Source organism: Humulus lupulus, chromosome 4 (assembly GCF_963169125.1).
Source record: "Humulus lupulus chromosome 4, drHumLupu1.1, whole genome shotgun sequence".
NCBI lineage: Eukaryota > Viridiplantae > Streptophyta > Magnoliopsida > Rosales > Cannabaceae > Humulus > Humulus lupulus.
In genome coordinates this window covers 206,325,342-206,346,349 of record NC_084796.1, presented here as the reverse complement: position 1 = coordinate 206,346,349, position 21,008 = coordinate 206,325,342, and the positions used below count along the sequence as shown (strand labels likewise).

Genomic DNA, 21,008 nt, shown 5'->3' with positions numbered 1-21,008 from the left:
AAAAAATTCCTTTTCGATTTATAGTAACCATGTTGCAACAGATGTCACCCACACCAACAGAATGAAAATCTTCGAATTAGATGTTCCGCTAACAAATAACTTAATCAAATGTTCAAAAATATAAATTGGACATAAATCATCGCAACAGTTGAAGTGCAAATACAACTCAATTGTTTCATTCAATGCTCCAAAGAAAGGTATAGGTATAACCCAACTCACCATCATTTCTCCATCTATATATGCATAACTATTAACTAAATCAAGGGCATAAGTCCATAACAAAATAATTGTTAAACTACGGGTTTCATCTTTCACTAACATCAGAACCGATCAAAAGGTATAACCCAAGTCACCATCATTTCCATTTAACCATAATTAAACTGAACAAGGTGAGAGAGCAATGATTGAGATTCCCCAAAAAAAAAATTCACACCTAAATAGAGATTCAAAAAATTGGAACAATCAAAAGAAGTTCTACCTAGCTTCATTCTTCTTCTTCAATCACCAAAACATGAACCACGTACTCTTTCTGTAATTATAAACATAATGACATTAAAAATTACAACTCGGGTTGTTATACCCAGATTTCGAGCTATGTTAAATATGACCTCGAAAGGTGGATTCGCAGCAAGTGGACTCATAAGGTTTGAAGTATGCTCCAGGATTGAATATCGAGCTTGCAAGTCATAGACGACCTCGAGTATGGTGACCTCGAAAGGTAGCTCCGGAAACGCATCCATCCTCAGGGATGACCTCGGATCAGGGGTCCCGAGCTCAACGCACATACGATCTCGAAAGCCTGTGACCACGGGAGATGTCTCTAGCTCGAAAGATGACGGAAAACCTGGGAAGCTAAAGCCTTGGAGATATATGATAACCACCTTGAATATCTATAAGTGTTGTCCATACGAGATGTAATCCTCATTTATTACTGTAAATCCCCTAGAATCGTGGGATATTATTTGGTCAGTTATACGTCCCCTGGTCTTCAGGGGATGTTTCCTTTTATATCTGATTATAGGCATTTGAAGCCATTAATTTTATTCACAAAAAGAGTAACTACCCAAAATATGTGGGATAGTATTCTGCAGCCTTCTCGATAAATAGAGGGGTCATGCACCATTGTAATGGACCGAAATTCTGAACCTTGAGAGAAAATTCTGAAGAATTCATGCTGAAGAATTTTCAGAGATAATCTTGAGTTTAATAACAGAGACTCGTGGACTAGGCAGATTTAACTGCTGAACCACGTAAAAATCGTGTGTTTGTGTTGTCGTATTTAATTGGCCATTATCAGTTATTGTTTACGTGCTCTTCTTTCACTGCTGACGAAAAACGGCGTCAACAGTTTGGTGCTTTCATTGAGAGCCTTAAGCATTCATCCCTGAGAAAATCATGGCCACAAACAATCAGAACACACCTGAAGAAAATTACCCAAGACGTCCTGGAAAACAACCAATGGAAAACCTGGATGTTGAGGAGAGAAGTGGGTCTACTGATTCCCGGGGACCACCTCCTCCGCCAAGAGATGAGGATATGTACTACAAGCCTGAGCGGTACGTTCCTATTGTGTAACTTGAGAACCGGCAACTGAAGCAGCTGTTGGCAGAGGCCAACAAACGGAATGAGGAGTTGACAAGGATAGCCGCAGAGGCGCAGGTGGCTCAGCCCCCACCTCCGCGCGAAAACCAAGTCCCTCCTCCAAGGGACGTGCATGTTCCTCCTCGGAGGCCCCGCGGGTGTCCACGAAAGGATGTTGCCACAAGGAGGCCGACTCAACCTCCGGCACCAACAGAGCCATCCGCTCCACCTAGGCCCTAGAGGAGTACTCGAGCTTGGGCCCTGGCTAACCCGCCTGTGGAAGTGCCTGCATGAGCTGAGAATAACCGAACCCCTGCAGAGGCTCGAACTCAGGTACCTGGGAGCGCACCAAATGCGACCGACCCATCTCGGGCGAATTCTGGACCCTCTAGGCCGCGACAAGGGTGGCAGCCACCGTCGCCTATACGGTTTCCTCCGTCGCCCATAAGATATCCTTTGCCCCCCCGCAGGAACGCTCAACATGTTCGAGATCAGAATGAAGGGCGTGCGGGGGAAAGACAAGGAAACAGGGAGACTTTCCAGGAGCGGAGAGGCGCTCCATCTGAGAAAATTCAAACGTCTCGGTCTCACACGGCGGAGACGAGGCGACATAGAAAGAATCCATCACACTACACCAAACACCCATTACCATAACACATGATTATAATAGATTTTAAAAAGAGTTATGGTAAATGAAAAAAATTTCAGGCGGCAACTTAAAATAAGGTACCGCCAAAATAACTTAGCTTTTTTGACTTAACTTTTTTTGACTTAACTTTTTTCAACCCGTGTACCCATTTCCTCAACCTTTCTTCGGTCTTCCCCTTCCTCTCAGTCCCTTCAATCTTCAATGTTCTCTTCACGAAGGCTAGTAGCTCTCTCGGTCTCTCTCTCTCGGTCATTCCCGGAGGCTAGTAGCTCTCTCGGTCTCTCCCTTGAGCCGCTGGATCACACCACGACTTGTACGAGTCGCGCTGCTCTTTCTCCCTCACGCGATTCTTGCTGCTCTATGTCCTCCATGCCGACATCTCTTCTGCTGGAAGCAAGAACCCAGGCAAGAGTACTCTGACCTCCATTTGTCTATGTGAGGTATTTTATTAATTCAGATTTCAATTTAATATCAGATAATCAATGTGTATATATATGTATATTTGTTTTACATCGTATGAGAGTTATTCTGCTTGCTAGCTATACATATCATAGGGTCTCATTCAACACATTTTCAGTAGAGGGATTTTTTGAGAAATACCTTTCGGATACTGAGAAAGAGCAGAGGGTTTTCTGTTCTTTAGTTTCATTTTATTTATTTTACTTTTTTTTTTGCATATAGTACAGGTGTGTGTTTATTCATTTTGTTATATTTATTTTTTGTCACAACAAAGTAGCAATTATGAGAAATCAAAATGGTTGGATGTGTTTTCTCTATACTCTTTTCTCTATATAAATTAAATAATTCAAGGCTTGGTTGTATAAATAAATAAATCAGATTGAGCATGATAATAATTATCTGGCATACCACATGTTCGATAAAAGTCCAAAGTAAAACACATATGTTAATCCCTGAAACTCATGAATTCTTCTTCTTCAGAATCTGAATTGCAATCACGGAGTAGTGTTTCTTCTTCCAGGTTTGCTTCTCATCTTTCATTTTCTCATATCTTAAATAATTTTAGTAATTTTTAATTTTTCTTCTGAGATTTTAATATATTTCCAAACACTAAATCATGTTTATGTATTCTCATGTTGATATTTAGATGATATAAATCTATACTAAAATTTATTTGGTTGTGTTTCCACTTGATTATGATTTGGGTTTTGAATTTTTTTAATATATGTATAGACCGAATATATGCCCTTTCAGCTTGTTGACTTTGCATTTGATATAAACTGTGATATGGTGTTTTGTTCTTCCTTTGGATGCCGTGTTTGCTTTGGTTTTTTTTTTTTTTTTTGTGATATGTCAGAGTTTTGCTTTGTATGTTAGATTTTACTATCAGGGACCGAATATGGCTATTGTCTTTTTAAACTTTAATTTTTATCTTTCTTTTGTTGTGTAGTTTCCAAAGACTCTGTAGATTGTAGTGACTTTGTTATCTGATTCAGTTTCTTTAATAGAGTATGAGTTCCCCTGTGTTTTATCTTTTTTTTGTTTGTTTGCTGGAAGAGTTCCTCTGTATTTGCCTGGGCTCATTTCAGCGTTAAATGGATATTGATTCAGTGTTAGCTGTTTCACTCATTCTCAGGTACACAAATTAGGCACATTTACTGTATTTTTTAACATTCTGTTTTCATGAAGCTTGATACTAGTGCTTCAGCAACAAACAATTTTTATTAGCTTGTTACTAGGGTGCTCTTTATCCATTCGATAAAACATATATAGTTTTGTTTTTGAAAAAGTTGATTGTTGGTGTTTAAAGAACACAAAACATAATAACCTAGCTGATGAGTACTTGTAAATAACAGTATACTATTGAGGAAAAATATAGTGTGAATGAAAAAATTGAAGTGTGTTACTTTTATTTCCTTATTACGATTTTAATTTATTTCTCTTCTCTCCAATGAAGACATTATTTATATTTGTTCACTGACTTTATATATATGTAGCTAAAGCAAAAGATACATCTAAGCCTACGGATTAGTCTCAATTCTTACAATTAATGACCTTATTTGTTTTATGTTTCCGCTTAATGTAAAATCTATCTTTTTTTTTCTTATAGATTTATATTACTTATATACTGGAGTGTTTTTGGTAAATGGTCAAGAATGATTTGTGAGCATCCCCTGAGCAAAAGGCCTATGATAGTGTTTAAACCTTCGATCGTTTATCTCAATTTTTTCATCTTTATTTCTATTCATGTTGATTTGGAGAAATTTTTAGGTGGGTCTTGCTTCTGTATATTTCTTCAGAAAGTAGTAGCAACGTGGTGATATTTTTTTTTCGTTGTCTCTCTTTCACTTTCAATTTTATACCCATTTGATTTTGGTATATTACCTATTGCAGTTTCTGGAATCAGTTGAATGTTCAGAATGTAAGAATAAAATAAAAGGAAAAGACACTTTGAAGGAGTAGTAAGTTTACTATCCATATAGCAAGAAATATACATATATTTATTTTAATATATGTACCTATACAAATCATTTTTGGGTGTTTTAAGGGCTTTTTCCATTAATAACATTGAAACTTGAAAGAGCTCGGTTACATATAGTAATTAGTTATACCATTAAGATAAAATAGAAAAACATAAATTTTGGTTGAGCATGATCCTATACATACATTCTAATCTAATTCAAACAAATGAGTTGCACACCACCCATTTGATAGAACGCCCCTTGAGACTTAGTTAGTTTCTTTTGTATTAATTGTGTTTTGGATGCAATAAGTTAAAATGGTTGGTCTTGCCATTTTATTTGGCAGGCTATAGTTGTGACATAAAACTTAAATTAGTTATTAGTTTCGTTAGTGCTGAATTTATTATTCAATGTATTTGTGAGCTTATATATCTGAAGTTGTGCATTATGAGGCTGCTCATTCTCAGTTTTTTTGGACAATGTGTATTATTTTCTTCACGTCCTAACAAAATTTATGCTATTGGGTTAATGCCTTGTTATAATTATTATTCTTGAGGTGAATTGGGAGAGTCAATAATATCACAGTAAAGTCGATTTATTTTATTGACAACGATAGTGTGGTTCAGAAGACTTTTTTTTGGCCTTCGCACACATAAATCAATATAAGAGCGGGGGAGAATTATATTTAAAAGTTGATATTACAAGTATCGTCCTTTTTTTTTTTGTTGGCTAGTAAAATTGTTGATAGTTGGTTTATTAATTTGATGTATGATTTGTAGTTGACAATGAAAATGGTTTTTCAGTGGTAATTTGTTTTCTAGATTAGTTAATCATGTCAAAAGATAGAAATGAACTTATTAAATAGTGTAAATACTTGGCAAACCTCTTACTCTGATTATGGATTATATGCTTACTTTTTTGTTTGTTTCATTTTCATCATATATGATTATTAATCTGTTACATTGCTCTTCCTCAGACATTGGTGAATAACTTTGAAAATTGCTACCCTTGGGCATGAAGAGATCTATATGCATTGATAGTAATAAGGAATATATGACTTAAGAGTAGCAACTATTTTAATGTTTTATCTATGTTTGTTTCAATGTAGAAGCTTCTAATAGTAATTGTGTCATTTATTCTTTTACTTAATCATTCTTATTCCACGCCAAAAGCTTATCCTCAAATAGTAAGGGCTTTCAACACTAGTTCTTACAAAAATGTCACTAATGGGGTACTCAAAGTTATTTGTGCTATCCATATATTGAGTTACTTTGTGTTGTATGGATATGTTTATAATGTCTTTGATTTAAATTATATAAATTTTTTTTTTTCATAGAACGACTTTTACTGAAACTATTTATGTTGTAGAGTTTAAATTTCACAACTTTGTTACACTTTCACTTGTATAGTTATACTTGAATCTGTTGCTCCTTATGCCCATTTCATTGAAATTTTATTAGCAAACAATTACAGTAGGAAACCTCTGCATCTGCATTTAGTATACTGTTTTACTTTTATGTTCTACAACAACTATTAAAGAGCATTTTTTCTGTTAATGAAATGATAGGAGTGCAAGACATTTAGACATAAAAAATGATAAATTTAATGCATGTTTCCTTAGAGATTTCTATCCCCAATTTTTCTAATAAGTATTACCAATCATCATGTACTTTGCTGTTGTGATACCTAATACGTTATTTTGTACAATTTTCTCTTGGGGAGGGGGTTCTCTAGGTAATAATAATAATGACTTCTATGAAACTTCCTGAGCAATATTCTTTGCAAGAGCTCCTGCTTTTTCAAAGTAACTGTTTTATAACTCTACCAAACATATTCCATGGCTCTAGCAGAACAATTGTTCACACAGAGGGCCTCCTAAAACCAGCAATCTTACCAAATAGAGTTGATAGGCTGAGGAAGTGGTAAAGGTCATGAAAAGTTAATACAAAATAATATGTACCTTTAATCTTAATTTATAGGAATGCTGATCTAGACTAAACCCAACTTTGGGTCTTTCTTTTTCTTTTTTTTAAGGGGAACCCAACTTTGGGTCTGCTTTACACTAAACACGTATAGAATGCATCCACTGAACAGTTTAAACAGTAAGAAAAATAGTAAGAAAAATCTCTTCAGATTCTGAAAACAGTAAGAAAAATAGAAAGCCCAATATTTCAATGCAATATCACTCTTGTAAAGTTTAAACCCATCCACTGAACAGTTAAGCCTTATTCTGATTGGTCATATTCCAACTTTTATTTTTGGTTGTTTGAGCTTGCTTGCCATGTTGTTTAGTTTGTTAGTTTATCATACATGCTTGTTTAATATCTATTGACAAATTTTAATTTTGTATTAATCTTTTAAGTATTGATTATATTCTTCAGGTTAGGGATCGAATTGGCAAGGAGCATTGCAAAGGTAATTTGCAAGAGGTACGGAATTTGTTCTTTTAACTCTTATTATTAATATATTTAAAATGTTAGAGGAGTTTGAATATCTTAAATATTCATCCATAGAGAAAGTAGGTTCTGAGATTAAAATTGTGTGCTGCGGTGATAACAGAAGGTTGAAAACTTGTGTGTATTAGAGAAGTAGGTTCTGGAAAATTTGTTTGTGTGCTGCGGTGATATAAGGAAGAAAACTTATTGTGTGTTGTTTGAATTTTTTGACTTGGTATTGATAGATGGTTAGGTAAGCTTTTATATGTATAGATTAGATTTTTCATTATATGTATAGATTAAAATTTTCATTTAGTCATATTGTTTTCATTATTTCCATATGTATAGATTAGATTTAATTGCCACAACCCAACCTAAAATCTTGTCTTTGATCCAAACCCAATTAGTTAGTGGCTACCATTTTAGAATCTGATTATTAAATTAAAAACAACACTAGAATCTCTTGAAAGCTTAATGAAACTAAAGTACTAGAAATTAGTAATAGATTTAGACCAATAAATCTTTAGTGGGACTAAGAATCATGGTACTAGAAAATCAAGTAACTGCTATAACATACAATTAAAAATCTCAGCACTAGAACAATCAAAACCATTTGAGCAATAAGGAATACAGAGTTTATGGATCACAACAAAAGCTTTTGCAAGCGAAATTTGGTCGCTTATCTACCTCGCCACTGAGTTAGGGTTCAACATTTCTTCAGTAACATTAAGACCTTCCATGATTCTGTCATGCCTGAAATATCTCTGCATAAGAATACAAGCATATACTGTATTATATTCCAAAGAAAACAAATTTTAGAACAACCAACTCCTGTTTATTTCCCCAAAAAAAAAAATAGAAAGAAAGAGAATATATGACGTCCTGCCAAAACAGCAGTGCCTTACCAACCATAACAAATATGCAAATAATTATGTTGTTCATTATCAAAAATCATATAAACTGTAATAACTAATAATCGCAGAACAGTCAATCAAACACACACCAGCCAATGTATTCTCAAACAAGTTTAAAGGGAATATTTAAATAGTGTCATCACCAATTGATAGAGCAAGAATATATGTCAAACACACTAGATTACCTTGTTTTTTTGTTTGGAATGGCATGCAACGGTTAAGGTATGAAGCTTGATTAGACAAGTGGAATACAATACCATAGACATTTCTTCACAAATAATTTGATTCAACCAGCAATTTAGCCTACAAAAACTCTGTATTGTTACTCAAACTGAAACCTTTTACACGCTTAAAAGATCATTAAAGGGTCCATAAGATCCATAAAAAAATCGTTAGAAACAAATCAATCATCTAAGTTAATAACTGAAGCTAACAAATATACCAATGGCAACCATTCTTCATGAAAATAACTGAAGCTAAAAAAATAACCTACTATTATTATTCTTCATGAAAGTGAACCTTTTAAACAGTAGGGGGCGCTAAAATGTATTCGATAAACAACCAGCCAAGAAGAAACAAAGAGAGAGACTATGAACCATACTTGAAACTCGTTTAATCATAACTTGCAAGCTAGCTTCTTAAATCCCATCCTTAATTTTCTGAAATTAGAAAGATTATACAGAAACAATTAGAAGAAAATAACTATACTTAACTTTCTTTGATAATATTTTCTCTAATTAATCCACTAGACAACTACATACAAGTATATTAAACCATTAGATCATATATAAATCTTTATGATTACAGTTATTATATTAAAACTACATAATCATGCTATTTTAGATCAACATTTCTTCAGTAACATTAAGACCTTCCATGATTCTGTCATGCCTGAAAGATCTCTGCATAAGAATACAAGCATATACTGTATTATATTCCAAAGAAAACAAATTTTAGAACAACCAACTCCTGTTTATTTCCCAAAAAAAAAATAGAAAGAAAGAGAATATATGACGTCCTGCCAAAACAGCAGTGCCTTACCAATCATAACAAATATGCAAATAATTATGTTGTTCATTATAAAAAATCATATAAACTGTAATAACTAATAATCGCAGTACAGTCAATCAAACACACACCAGCCAATGTATTCTCAAACAAGTTTAAAGGGAATATTTAATTAAATAATTATTTTATCATTTTAGTTCATTAATTACAAATTTTGTAGTTGATTTAGCGTGGGGAGGTAGGGGGTGGAATAGAGCTTGTATTTTTTGTTAGGATTTTTGTATAAATCGCAATCAAAATTAAAATAAATCAGCACAAAAATATAATTAGGATAGGGGTATTACATCAATCCTTATTATGACTTTCCCTTTGTTTTAAAAAAAAATTGTTTTTAGCTATGTTTAATAATGTTATGTTAAATTAGGAATACAATAATAATAATAAAAAAAAATTCTAAATATTGAAGGCTCCCCACAATTGACTGGTTGAAAGTTAAGAAATAGGAATAGCTAAAATTTAAGGGAATGTTTATTAATGGATTTAAATTTGGTGGGAATGAAAATTTTAAAATTAAATGTAAGATAAATTTATTTTTAATAATTTGAGATTTGTGTTTCCAAATGCGTTTTATTTTTAATATAACTTTATATAATCTTAATTCTTATAAATATTTGAGTTTAACATTCTCTTAATCTAAATTTTTTACTACCATAATACACAACTCCTATACCAAACACCTCTTTTAACTATTTTTGAACACTTGCACTTATGGCAAAGGAGTTGCCATCAGCTCGTTGGATTGGTTATTACGATAGCTCATATGGTCACAGCACAGGTCACTACTCTACTCAGTACAGTGGCATACAAATTAAGTTGCTTTATTCGAAAGATGTTATTTTAGGAGAGCTTGATGTGATGGGAACACATGCACTATGAATGGACTACATTCATAGCAGTAGCAGTAGCCCTCAGTGTCATCTCAAAGTTTGAGACTTTATAAAATCTATTTGGTTTATTAATCTGGTCCAAAATTTTTTAGGACCATAATAGGCTGTGTAAAAAACACTCACACCAAAAATAAAATCATTTTAGGCATTTTTACTTGGTAAAACGGATACTCAAAGTTGGCTATCAAGAAACTATGGTAAATTCTCATAAATTTTTATCAAATTTTGAAAATTCATAACTCACAGCTCTTTTAAAATTCTCCTATTGTTTGATATCAATTTGAGCCTATCATACTTGTTGCTAAAATTAAAATCAGTCTCCAGAAAAATTGAACACATCTATTGAATATGAATCTAATAATTTGGATACAAGCTAGAGTAGAATGAAATGAAGCCTAGTCTAAAAATGCTTAGGACAGTACCAAACAATAGTTTTTTTCCTGTGTAATCATACACACATCAAAGATCTATTTCTTTTTCCAGTAGTAAAGCAAACCTAGTCAAGTGCATCAAATTTGAAGTTGTCCACTTCACATGCACCCTAGATAAGAATTAGATAACAAATATTCACTTGAAACCATCAAATTAATGGAAAAAAATTCAGTGTTTTTATCTATACCCAAAAAGAAATAAATTATAAGTTAATCATTTTGGTTCCAATATCCTCCAACCTCCTAACAGAAACTTTGGAGAGCTAAGTAAACATTAGTGATAAAAATATTTCTCATCACATTTTTGTTAAAAAAAAATTAGTAATTAGCAGAGCTTACCTGAGAAAAGTCAAAACGACTAGACCTGCTGGGCTTTGTTAAAATAGTATCCACAGTCTTCTTGACACTGTTTTTGACACTAGTAAGAAATGAATGAATTGCTGAATTCTTCCTCTCTTGATTCTCTTTAAATGTTTACCTTCTCTGTTATTATTCTATTTCTCTCTAAAGTTCTATTTTATTTTCTGTCTTAATTCTCTCTCTAAATCTAAAATAACCATGTTCTTCTAGAAATGTTTACCACTTATTCTGAACCCAACTCACCATACACGGTTATATAATCAAATTGAGAACTAATAATGATCTATAAACCACAAATCTGGAATCAATTATAATATGAAGCTCAAAATGACTGAAATGATGAATCTACTTAAAGAACACTTGGTGGTATTTCTATCTTGCACTTATAAATCTTAGTTTTCTTTTCTTCCAATAAAACTTATCTTGGTTTTATATTTAGGTTGGTGGTAAAGTGACACCAAGCGAAGGACAGTCTCGCAATGTACCGCAGTTAAACAATGTTCAGTCCCCTAAGGTAAATTATAAAAGTTGTTATTGTTTTAAATTTTCATTTTAGAAGAACAATTACAGAAACTAATATATTGTCTTTAAAATAAATTTGGTAGAGTGTTGCACTAGAAAAAAGACATAACTTTACGGAAGGGAAAAATGCTTGCTACTTGCTTGACTAGGCAAATGCAATTGTTGCTGAAGGTCGTTGGGATTCTAGTGATCCAAATATAACTGTACATGGAAAGCCTCTTGGACCAGACTTTATGCGAGTATGGGTTGATGTTGCTATTGTACCAGAGTCTTACTTATTTCGTCCTAATCATGCAATGCTTACAATACAAGAAGCAGTTGGTTCCACAGTTGCATGGCCTTCTAAAAAAGTTGTTCTAAGAGGTACATTTTTATACTCAAAAAATAACTAATGTCTTATAATTTAGTGTTTGGTTTATTTGTTTGCTTTGGTGTAGTTTTGAATCTATTATTTTGTATGTGGTGTCCTTTCTTGGATATAATTTCCATAGCATTTTTCTAGAAGTAATTTGTGATGCTAGATAATAACAATAAAATATTTCTTTGTTTATTTTGCAGATATGACAAGCGAAGTATAAAAGGATACTTAAGACTCCTTGAAAGTAGTAACTTTTAGACTCTTTGAATACTTAAAGAATATTTTGTTGTTAATGACAGTGCTGTATGTTTTAAACTAAATTGTGGATTGTTAATTCAATGTAGAATGTTCTTAGTTTTTGTTATTTGAAAGTCAAGTTCATTTGATGATGCTAGTATATATTAGAAAGTTAATTTTAATTATATAAAAAAAATTAAAATATAATAGAATAAATTAGTGTAATATAAATAAAATATATAATGAGAATTTAAATATATCTAAATATAACAATAATACGAAAATTGAGTTATAATATATATTACAATAACACTTTTTATGCAAAGAATTATGTTATGGAAACTTCATTATATAACACAAATAATGTGTTATACTAAAGTGTAGTATAACACAAAAAAAGTGTTATAGTAAAGTGTAGTATAACACAAAAACAGTGTTATAGTAAAGTGTAGTATAACACAAAAAAAGTGTTATACTAAAGTGTAGTATAACACAAAAAAAGTGTTATAGTATCGACTATAAATAACATAATTCAACACTTATCTATATATTAAAATAACACAGAAATTGTGTTATCGTTGACAGTACAATAACACACCTGTATAAGACTGATAAAGTGTTATGGTAAGTACCCTGACCTACGATAACACAGTCTGTCTTAACACATCAGAAAGTGTTATCGTAGGTTTTGATAACACATTTTTGGTGTTATTAAAAGCATTTTTCCTTGTAGTGTCACGGAATAACCGAGCAATGAGCTTCACCAGTGATGAGTCCGGAGAGACCAGGTCTGTTAGTAAACATGACCGAGATCGTAATAACACTGGAAGCCGCAAGAATCGTCCCGACCTGCGAAATCACCTGAACCAGAGTTGGGGTAATGGAGAGCAAACAAATCCGAACCTAAGGGATCGCTTGAATAGGCGTAGAGATCCCTTGCGGAGACGCGAGCCTGGAATCACGATCGATGACAATCAGTTCCAGACAGCACCTCCTACTGACCCAGTCCAGGAAAGAATCGATCAGCTCGAAAGAGCCTTTAGGCTTTTAAAGAATGAACGAGGAAATGGTCGATATGAGGACTCTGATGAGGAGCTCGAGCCATTTGCTCCCCATATTTCCGACACTCAATTTCCTCAAGGGTTTCGGATTCCTCACGTCCCTACGTTTGAAGGAAAGACCGATCCGTGTAGTCACCTGAGCACGTTCAACACTATCATGAGAGCCAGTAACGTGGGTTACGAGCTCAGGTGCATGTTGTTTCCAACATCATTGGCAGGACTTGCCAAAAGTTGGTTCGAAAAGTATAAGAGACACTCAATAACCTCATGGGAGCAGTTGTCTAAAGACTTTAAGAAGCAGTTCAGAGCAATGGTGGGGGTCAGACCAGAAGCATCCACCTTAACTAACGTCCGACAACAACCGGGCGAAACACTAAAGAGTTACTTAACAAGATTCAATCTGGAAGTAGCCCAAGCTCGGGATGTGGATGACAGTGGACACCTCATGGCTATCCGAGCTGGCGTATTACCGGGAAGTGCCCTTTGGGACGACATGCAAGGGAAACCGGTAAGGTCAATAACCGAGTTTAACAGACGAGCACAGAGGTTTGTCAATGTAGAGGAAGCGAGGTCGACGCTCAAAGCGACCTCCCAGTCCGAAACTACAACGATAAACGTCAACTCTGCCTCAACCTCGGCGGACCCAGCAGCACCAAAGCCTGCCACGGAGAACCCCTCCAAGAGGAAAAAGAACGAAGGAAGTAACCCCGAAGCTGAGGGAGGAAAGAAAAAGAAAGGGGAGAGGTATTTCTCCGTGTATAGAGTATACACTGAGCTCAATGAGTTTCGGGAGAACATATACCTGGCTAATGAGAACCAGGTCCCTTTTAGGCGCTCAGACCCGATGAGAAATAAAAAATCCAAGAGGGATTCCAGTAAATATTGTCAGTTCCACAGAGACACTGGACATACAACCGATGAATGTCGACAACTGAAGGACGAGATCAAAGGGTTGATCTCGAGAGGTTACTTCCGGCATTATGTCAAAAACCAGAATACTGGTCAGGCGGCCGCGAGCCAGAGAGTAGCCGCGCCTCCGACCACACAAAACAATAACTCCCGATCTCGGGAAGAAGACAGGCCCCCGCCGATAGATGGAGATGATGTAATAACCATCTCGGGAGGGCCTCATCTCGCAGGAGGGGGCAAGAATGCCCAAAAAAGGTATGTTAATGAGTTGAAGACATGGGACGGGTCTCCTTATGAACCCGAACCTAGGGCACCAAAAAGCCAGAGGATTGAAACACAACCAATAACCTTCACCGAGGAAGACGCCTCCCATGTTCAGTTCCCTCATCATGATCCGCTGGTTATTACTCTTCAGTTGGCCAATAAAAGGGTCCACCGAGTTCTCATAGATAATGGGAGCTCAGTCAACACCCTTTATAAAGCAACCCTCTAGAAGATGGGACTCTCCCTTTGCGACCTGAAAGCATGTGCAACTACTTTGTACGACTTTTCAGGAGAAGGAACTGCCTGTATGGGATCCATTGAGCTCCCCATGACCTTGGGAGACTATCCAGTCTCGGTGACCAAGATAATGGAGTTCATGGTAGTAGACTTACCATCTGCCTACAATGTGCTGCTCGGGAGACCCGCCCTGGTCGGGCTGGGGGCAGTTTCATCAGTAAGGCATCTGGCCCTTAAGTTCCCGACCCCTAGCGGAGTTGGGACATTAAAAGGAGACCAATTGGCAGGGAGGGAATGCTATAGCATCTCCTTGAGGGGAAAGAAACAAACGAACGCTCAAGCACTCGTCATCGTACAAAACAAAGACGGAACGGTCTTAGAGGTTTCCGAAGAGATCGATCCAAGGATTGAGGAGAAAGTTGACCTCGAACCCTTAGAGGAGCTCGAAGAAATTCAGCTCGAGGAAGCTGATCCCTCGAAAAAGGTGAAGGTCGGAAAACACCTCCAAGACGAGGCAAAAAAGCAATTAATTTGTTTTTTGAAGAAAAACAAGGATGTCTTCGCGTGGTCGCACTCAGACATGGTGGGGATAAGCCCGAATGTAGCAAGCCATGCACTAAACATAGACAAAAGCTTTCCTCTGAAGCAACAAAAGCGAAGACAGCTGGACGAAGACAGAAAGAAGGCGTTAAAAGAGGAGGTCGACAGGTTAAAGGAAAACCAATTCATTAGGGATGCCTTTTACCCTGACTGGGTAGCCAATCCGGTGTTGGTCCCAAAGCCCAATGGGACGTGGAGAACCTGTATTGACTACTTAGATCTCAACAAAGCTTGCCCAAAAGACTGTTTTCCGTTACCAAGGATTGACCAGCTCGTAGATGCCACGGCGGGGCATGGCCTGATGTCGTTCATGGATGCTTATTCTGGATATAACCAGATTCCCATGCATTCCCCCGACCAAGAACATACGAGCTTCATCACGGATAAAGGGCTATACTGCTATAATGTCATGCCATTCGGGCTCAAGAATGCTGGAGCCACATACCAGCGGCTCGTAAACATGATGTTTTCAGAACAAATAGGGAACAACATGGAGGTTTATGTTGATGAGATGCTTGTAAAGTCTCAACTCAACAAGAACCATGTTGATGACCTCGAAGAGTGCTTTGGCGTGCTCAGGAAATACAACATGAAGCTAAATCCTCAGAAGTGCACTTTTGGGGTATCCTCAGGAAAATTTCTGGGCTTTATTGTGAACTATCGTGGAATCGAGGCTAACCCCGACAAGATCAAGGCCCTGATTGACATGCCCTCACCTCGAAGGCACAAGGATGTCCAAAGTCTGACTGGCAGGATGGCAGCCCTAAGCAGATTCATCTCGAAGTCTACTGATCGGGGTCTTCCATTTTTCAACTGACTGAGAGGAGGTAAGAAGTTTGAATGGACAGAGGAATGCGAGCTGGCCTTTCAGGAGCTCAAAAAGCACCTTGCAGAACCACCCATCCTGTCAAAACCTGAAATGGGGGAAATACTGTACCTATACCTTTCAACTACCGAACACGCTATAAGTGCAGTGCTCGTCCGAGAAGAAGAGAGGGTGCAAAGACCCGTTTATTACATCAGTAAAAGATTACTGGGGGCAGAGTCAAGATATCCATTGATGGAGAAACTCGCGCTCAGTCTAATTCATTCATCTCGTAAGCTCCGCCCCTACTTTCAGGCACATCCCATCCATGTGCTGACTGATCAACCACTTAGGCAAGTCCTGTCTAAACCAGAAGCTTCAGGTCGACTTCTTAAATGGGCTGTTGAGCTCGGACAGTTCTAGATCACCTACCACCCGAGAACGACCATTAAGGCACAGGCATTGGCGGACTTTATAGTGGAATGTACTGGTATAGCCGACGACGAGGTAATAACCACGGCCCACGAGCTGTGGAAACTTTACGTCGACGGCTCGTCAAATGAAAATGGAGCAGGGGCAGGGGTCATTTTAGTTACCCCTGCAGGAAGAAGATTTCATTATGCCCTAAGATTTGGCTTCAAAGAGTCGAATAATGAGGCCGAATACGAGGCTTTACTCGCGGGACTTCGTATAGCTAAGGAGCTCAAAGCTAAAGCTATACATTGCTACAGTGACTCCCAGCTAGTGGTTAATCAAATCTTGGGTGAATACCAGGCTCGCGGCACGAGAATGGCAGCTTATTTGGAGAAGGCAAAATCAGCGTTAGAGTGTTTCGAATTCTATACAATCGAATAGGTTCCCCGCGAGCAGAACTCGAATGCAGATGCCTTAGCTCGACTCGCCACGTCCGCCGAAAATGAAGAACTGAATGTTGTACCCTATCGGCACCTAGCATTAATGAGCCAGAAGAGGAAGATGTGTGTATGATCGAAACAGAGCCGACCTGGATGACCCCGATGGTTGATTATCTCGAAAACGGAGTTCTTCCAAAAGATCGGAACCAAGCTCGAAAGTTGATGTATCAACTTCCCCGTTACACAATTTTGGATGAAAGGCTGTACCGATGGGGATATTCCATGCCGTTACTCAGGTGCGTAACCCCTCCCAAAGCTAAGAAAATCATTGAAGAAATTCATGAAGGGTTTTGCGGAGATCACACCGGGGGGCATAGCCTGTCCAAGAAAATCATACTCCAGGGATATTTCTGGCCAACCATTAAAACAGATTCTTTCGAATATGTGAAGAAATGCGACAAATGCCAGAGATTCGCCACGATACCTCGAGCCCCACCATCCGAGCTGACCATGTTGACATCCCCATGGCCTTTTGCGGTATGGGGCATCGACCTCATAGGCTCACTCCCTACTGGCAAGGGCGGAGTGAAGTATGCTGTAGTCGCCATGGATTATTTCACAAAATGGACGGAGGCTGAACCATTGGCAACCATAACCTCGAAGAAGATCCTTGATTTCATTGTAAAGAGCATCGTGTGCCGATACGGAGTGCCGAGAAAGATCGTGTCCGACAACGGAACCCAGTTCGATTGCGACTTGTTCACCAACTTTTGTGAAAAGAACGGTATAATAAATAGTTTTTCATCAGTGGCTCACCCTCAAGCGAATGGCCAGGTCGAAGCTGTGAACAAAACTCTCAAGAGTTCTTTAAAGAAAAAGTTGGAGGAAGCAAAGGGACGGTGGCCCGAAGAATTGCCCCAAGTCCTTTGGGGATACAGGACCACGGCTCGAACCTCAACAGGACATACCCCGTTCTCTCTAGCATACGGCTGCGAGGCAATGTTGCCCATAAAAGTCGAAATCCCTACGATCCGAACTCAGATTTACGACCAAAGTTCAAACCATACTCAGCTCGAGGAAACCTTAGACTTGATTGAAGAAAAAAGAGAAGAGGCTCAGCTAAGAAATGCTGCCTACCAGCAACGAACTACCAGATATTTCAACAAGAGGGTTCAAGATCGAAAGTTCAGAATGGGAGATCTGGTGTTGAGACGCGTATTCTTGGCAACTCGAGATCCGGCAGCTGGAGTGCTCGAGCCGAATTGGGAAGGACCATACCAGATAGAGTCAGTCATCCGACCTGGTGTGTACAAACTTGCGAGATTGGACGGGAGCCTAGTACCCCGAGCATGGAATGGCGAACACCTTAGACCTTACTATCAGTAGTGTAGGAAAAGTGTTGCCTATAACCATGAGTTTCTATTTGTATTAGTTTGTTTGCCTTTTGATTACCATCAAATAAAGATTTATTTCATTTAGTATATTATCTCTGTTTATTTTTTATTTTTGCAATCTCTCTTAATTTAATAACCTATGGTCACACTCATAGGATATTAAGGGGGCATCAACGGTAGATATACCATCAGCTTAAAAAATAAAAAATATATAAAGTGTTTGGATGTAACCAGATACGCGAGCTTAGATAGTTCGGACATAACCGAATTATAAAAAACATATAAAGTATTTGGATATAACCAGATACGCGAGCTTAGATAGTTCGGACATAACCGAATTATCAAAGACATAAAGTATTTGGATGTAACCAGATACGCGAGCTTAGATAGTTCGGACATAACCGAATTATCAAAAACATATAAAGTATTTGGATGGAACCAGATACGCGAGCTTAGACAGTTCGGACATAACCGAATTATCAAAAACCGAAAACATTTGGAGTTAACCAGATGTGCAAACTTAACAGGTTTGGAACAAACCAACCAAAAAACTAATCGATGGTAAGTAGGAACCTAAACCTATTTCGAAATAACTCGAGATCGAGGCTAGAATATCTTAAAGAAAAATAGTTTCGAACTCTTAACCTTGGAGCAAAAACTGAGGATGAGGAAAAGTGACTAAGCAAAAAAGATATAACCAAATCATTCACATTACATACCATATAAGTACTTTTGGGTTCATGGTTAAAGTAATATCCGACTTTGAAAAATAACGAGGTCGGAAGCTAATAATTTGAACAACCTATGCATGAATGCATTGAGCTTCGAACCTAAATCCACAATATGTTTGTATGAATAAATAAACATAAATGATTCATCCATAAAAAATGTGCAAAATATTTCGAGCCAAGAAATGTAAAATATATATAAGTAATATTTAAAGAAATTGTATCAGCCCCGAGGGCATAAATTAAAATAATAAGGGGACGCAGCCCCAATAGATGGTTTCCCCGAGATCAGGTTTAAGGAAGAGGAGTCTCCTTGGCCTTCTCAGCATCAGCAACACCGGATTCCTCAGGACGAATAGCATGGCTGTCCTCCTGGGCTCCCTCCGAAACAGCATCCCGAGCAGCTTTTTCCTTCTCGAGCTCCTCAGCCTCTTCCTTCTCGAGCCGAGCATTCCACCTGTCAAGAAGAGTCGCTTCGTGAGGACCTAAGAAGCTGGTATCCAGATCTTCATTGTAGGCCCACATTCAGTACATGGCCGAGTCAACCGCTTGTTACTTCTTCTCTTTGTACTCAGCAAGGAGACGAGCTTTTGCATCCTCCATGATGTCAAAGGTAGCAGCCTTCTCCTCTTCAAGCTTCTTGTTGATCTCATGAAGCTGGGTGATCTCCTTCTTATGCTCCTCGAGCTCAGTCTTCAGCTTCCCGAGCTCGGTGGCCATGTCCTCACGTTCCTTGGCTCCTGCCTCAAGCTTCGCATTCGCTGCCTTCAGATCATCGCTCGCTTTGAGGTGGAGATTCTTCGCCTCTTGAGCATGAGACTTACTCGAGTGAATCTCATTGTTCAACTTATAATTGAGCTGGGCGGTAAAGGAAAGAGACTGAAAAAGAAAAATTTATCATTAGCACCAAGTCTGTGTGATTATAACTAAGAAGAAGGACTATAGAAGGATACTTACCGCGGCAGCGAGCTCGATACTCTTCTCATAGAGGACAGTGCAGTCTTGGGTATCGTTCAAGCATTGCCATTGGAGAGCTTCGAGACTGCCAAAGCTCTGGCCGATCTGGGACATAACATCCGAGACCAGCGTAGATCCATGGGACCCAGCCGCATTGTCGACCACATATGCATCCATATGGGTGGAAACTGATAGCTTCTGTGCTCGAGAAGCAGAAGGCCTTCTAGAAGGCGGACCTGAGGATGACTGAACCACCACAGGAGGATGGGACTCAACCATAGCGGAGGGTCCGACCAGCGAAGTCGGCGCCACTGCCGAGGCGACGACCTGCGAGGACGGCGCCGTTGTGGAAGCGCCGGTCTGGGAAGTTGCCGCAGCGATGGAGCTCGAAACCGGCAGAGCAGGAGGGGGGGTTTTCTTGGACCTCTTGGGGCCCTTGCCCGGCCGGTCGGTCTTCAGCGCCCCCGCTTTGGGACGCTTGCTCCTCTTGGCGCCAGCGCCATCGATGATGTTGTCGAGGTCGGAGTTCATCTTGCCTTCACAAGTCACAACACAGAGTGAGTTAATAAAAGAGAAGCACACAAGTTGTTTCAGTATCACAGACGTATAAAGTGATGATAGAAGAAACCTAACTGGAACTCTCCCCCGAGCTCGAGCTTGGGGACCATGAAATTCCCCCGTCTTCGGAGGAGGTGGGGGGAGTGCCTTCCCTATATGTGGGTGATAACCTCGAAAGGTCCCTATAATCGTTGGTCCCGTACTGAACAGCTATCCCGTTCCTCACCTCGTCCGTGGTATACATGGTGTCGTATTTCCCGAACCCACTATCAAACCTATGGACATAGTCATCTACCCAACTCCATATGTAGAAGTGGTATCTATCCTGTGGGCACGAGACTAACCTATTGGGCATATGTTTTAGTAAGGTGGGGGACCACATTCTCGAGGTAGGGAGGACTTTACCTTCATCTGAATCTGAGCTCGAGGCTTCATCATTAGCCTCATTCCCAGACAGCGGACTCCTCAGGCGAACTGGAAGTGGCGGCCTCGTTGCTCTCCTCGGAGGAAGGGCGCCTATAGGCAGTGGCACCTGCTCCCAGTGTTCATATTTTTTATTGGACCAGTCAAAGGTGGACTGGCCCTCCCCCAAAAGTCCGCACTTTCAGAGCTTATCCTCGTGTAAAAGGTATAAGAGAGACCTCCTGCCATGTGGGAGTTGGAGCAGGGTCTCTCTATGCTCCTTCATTGTCTCGTCAGGAGTGGGACGCTGAAAATTGGCTGAAAGACAACATATTTCTACTAAGTACGGATTTAAGAGCTAAAATCTCGAGCACAGA

At 38.4% G+C, this 21,008-nt stretch overlaps 1 protein-coding gene across 14 annotated transcripts in view; it reads right to left on the bottom strand.

Annotated features, from left to right (window-relative positions):
- Positions 1 to 236: 236 nt before the first annotated feature.
- Positions 237 to 21,008, bottom strand: part of LOC133831138 (uncharacterized) — a 28,033-nt gene continuing 7,261 nt past the window's right edge. For 5 of the 14 annotated variants that reach the window (XM_062261335.1, XM_062261325.1, XM_062261336.1 and 2 more), the window contains 3 exons: positions 8,601 to 8,658; positions 8,185 to 8,302; positions 7,625 to 7,849 (listed from right to left, as the gene is read on the bottom strand). Coding sequence is in view for 8 of the 14 variants with exons in the window: in XM_062261336.1 (XP_062117320.1) it covers positions 8,638 to 8,658 (21 nt within the window). In the remaining 6 variants the exon portion in view is untranslated. The other 9 variants (XM_062261333.1, XM_062261334.1, XM_062261337.1 and 6 more) reach the window with 9 other exon arrangements.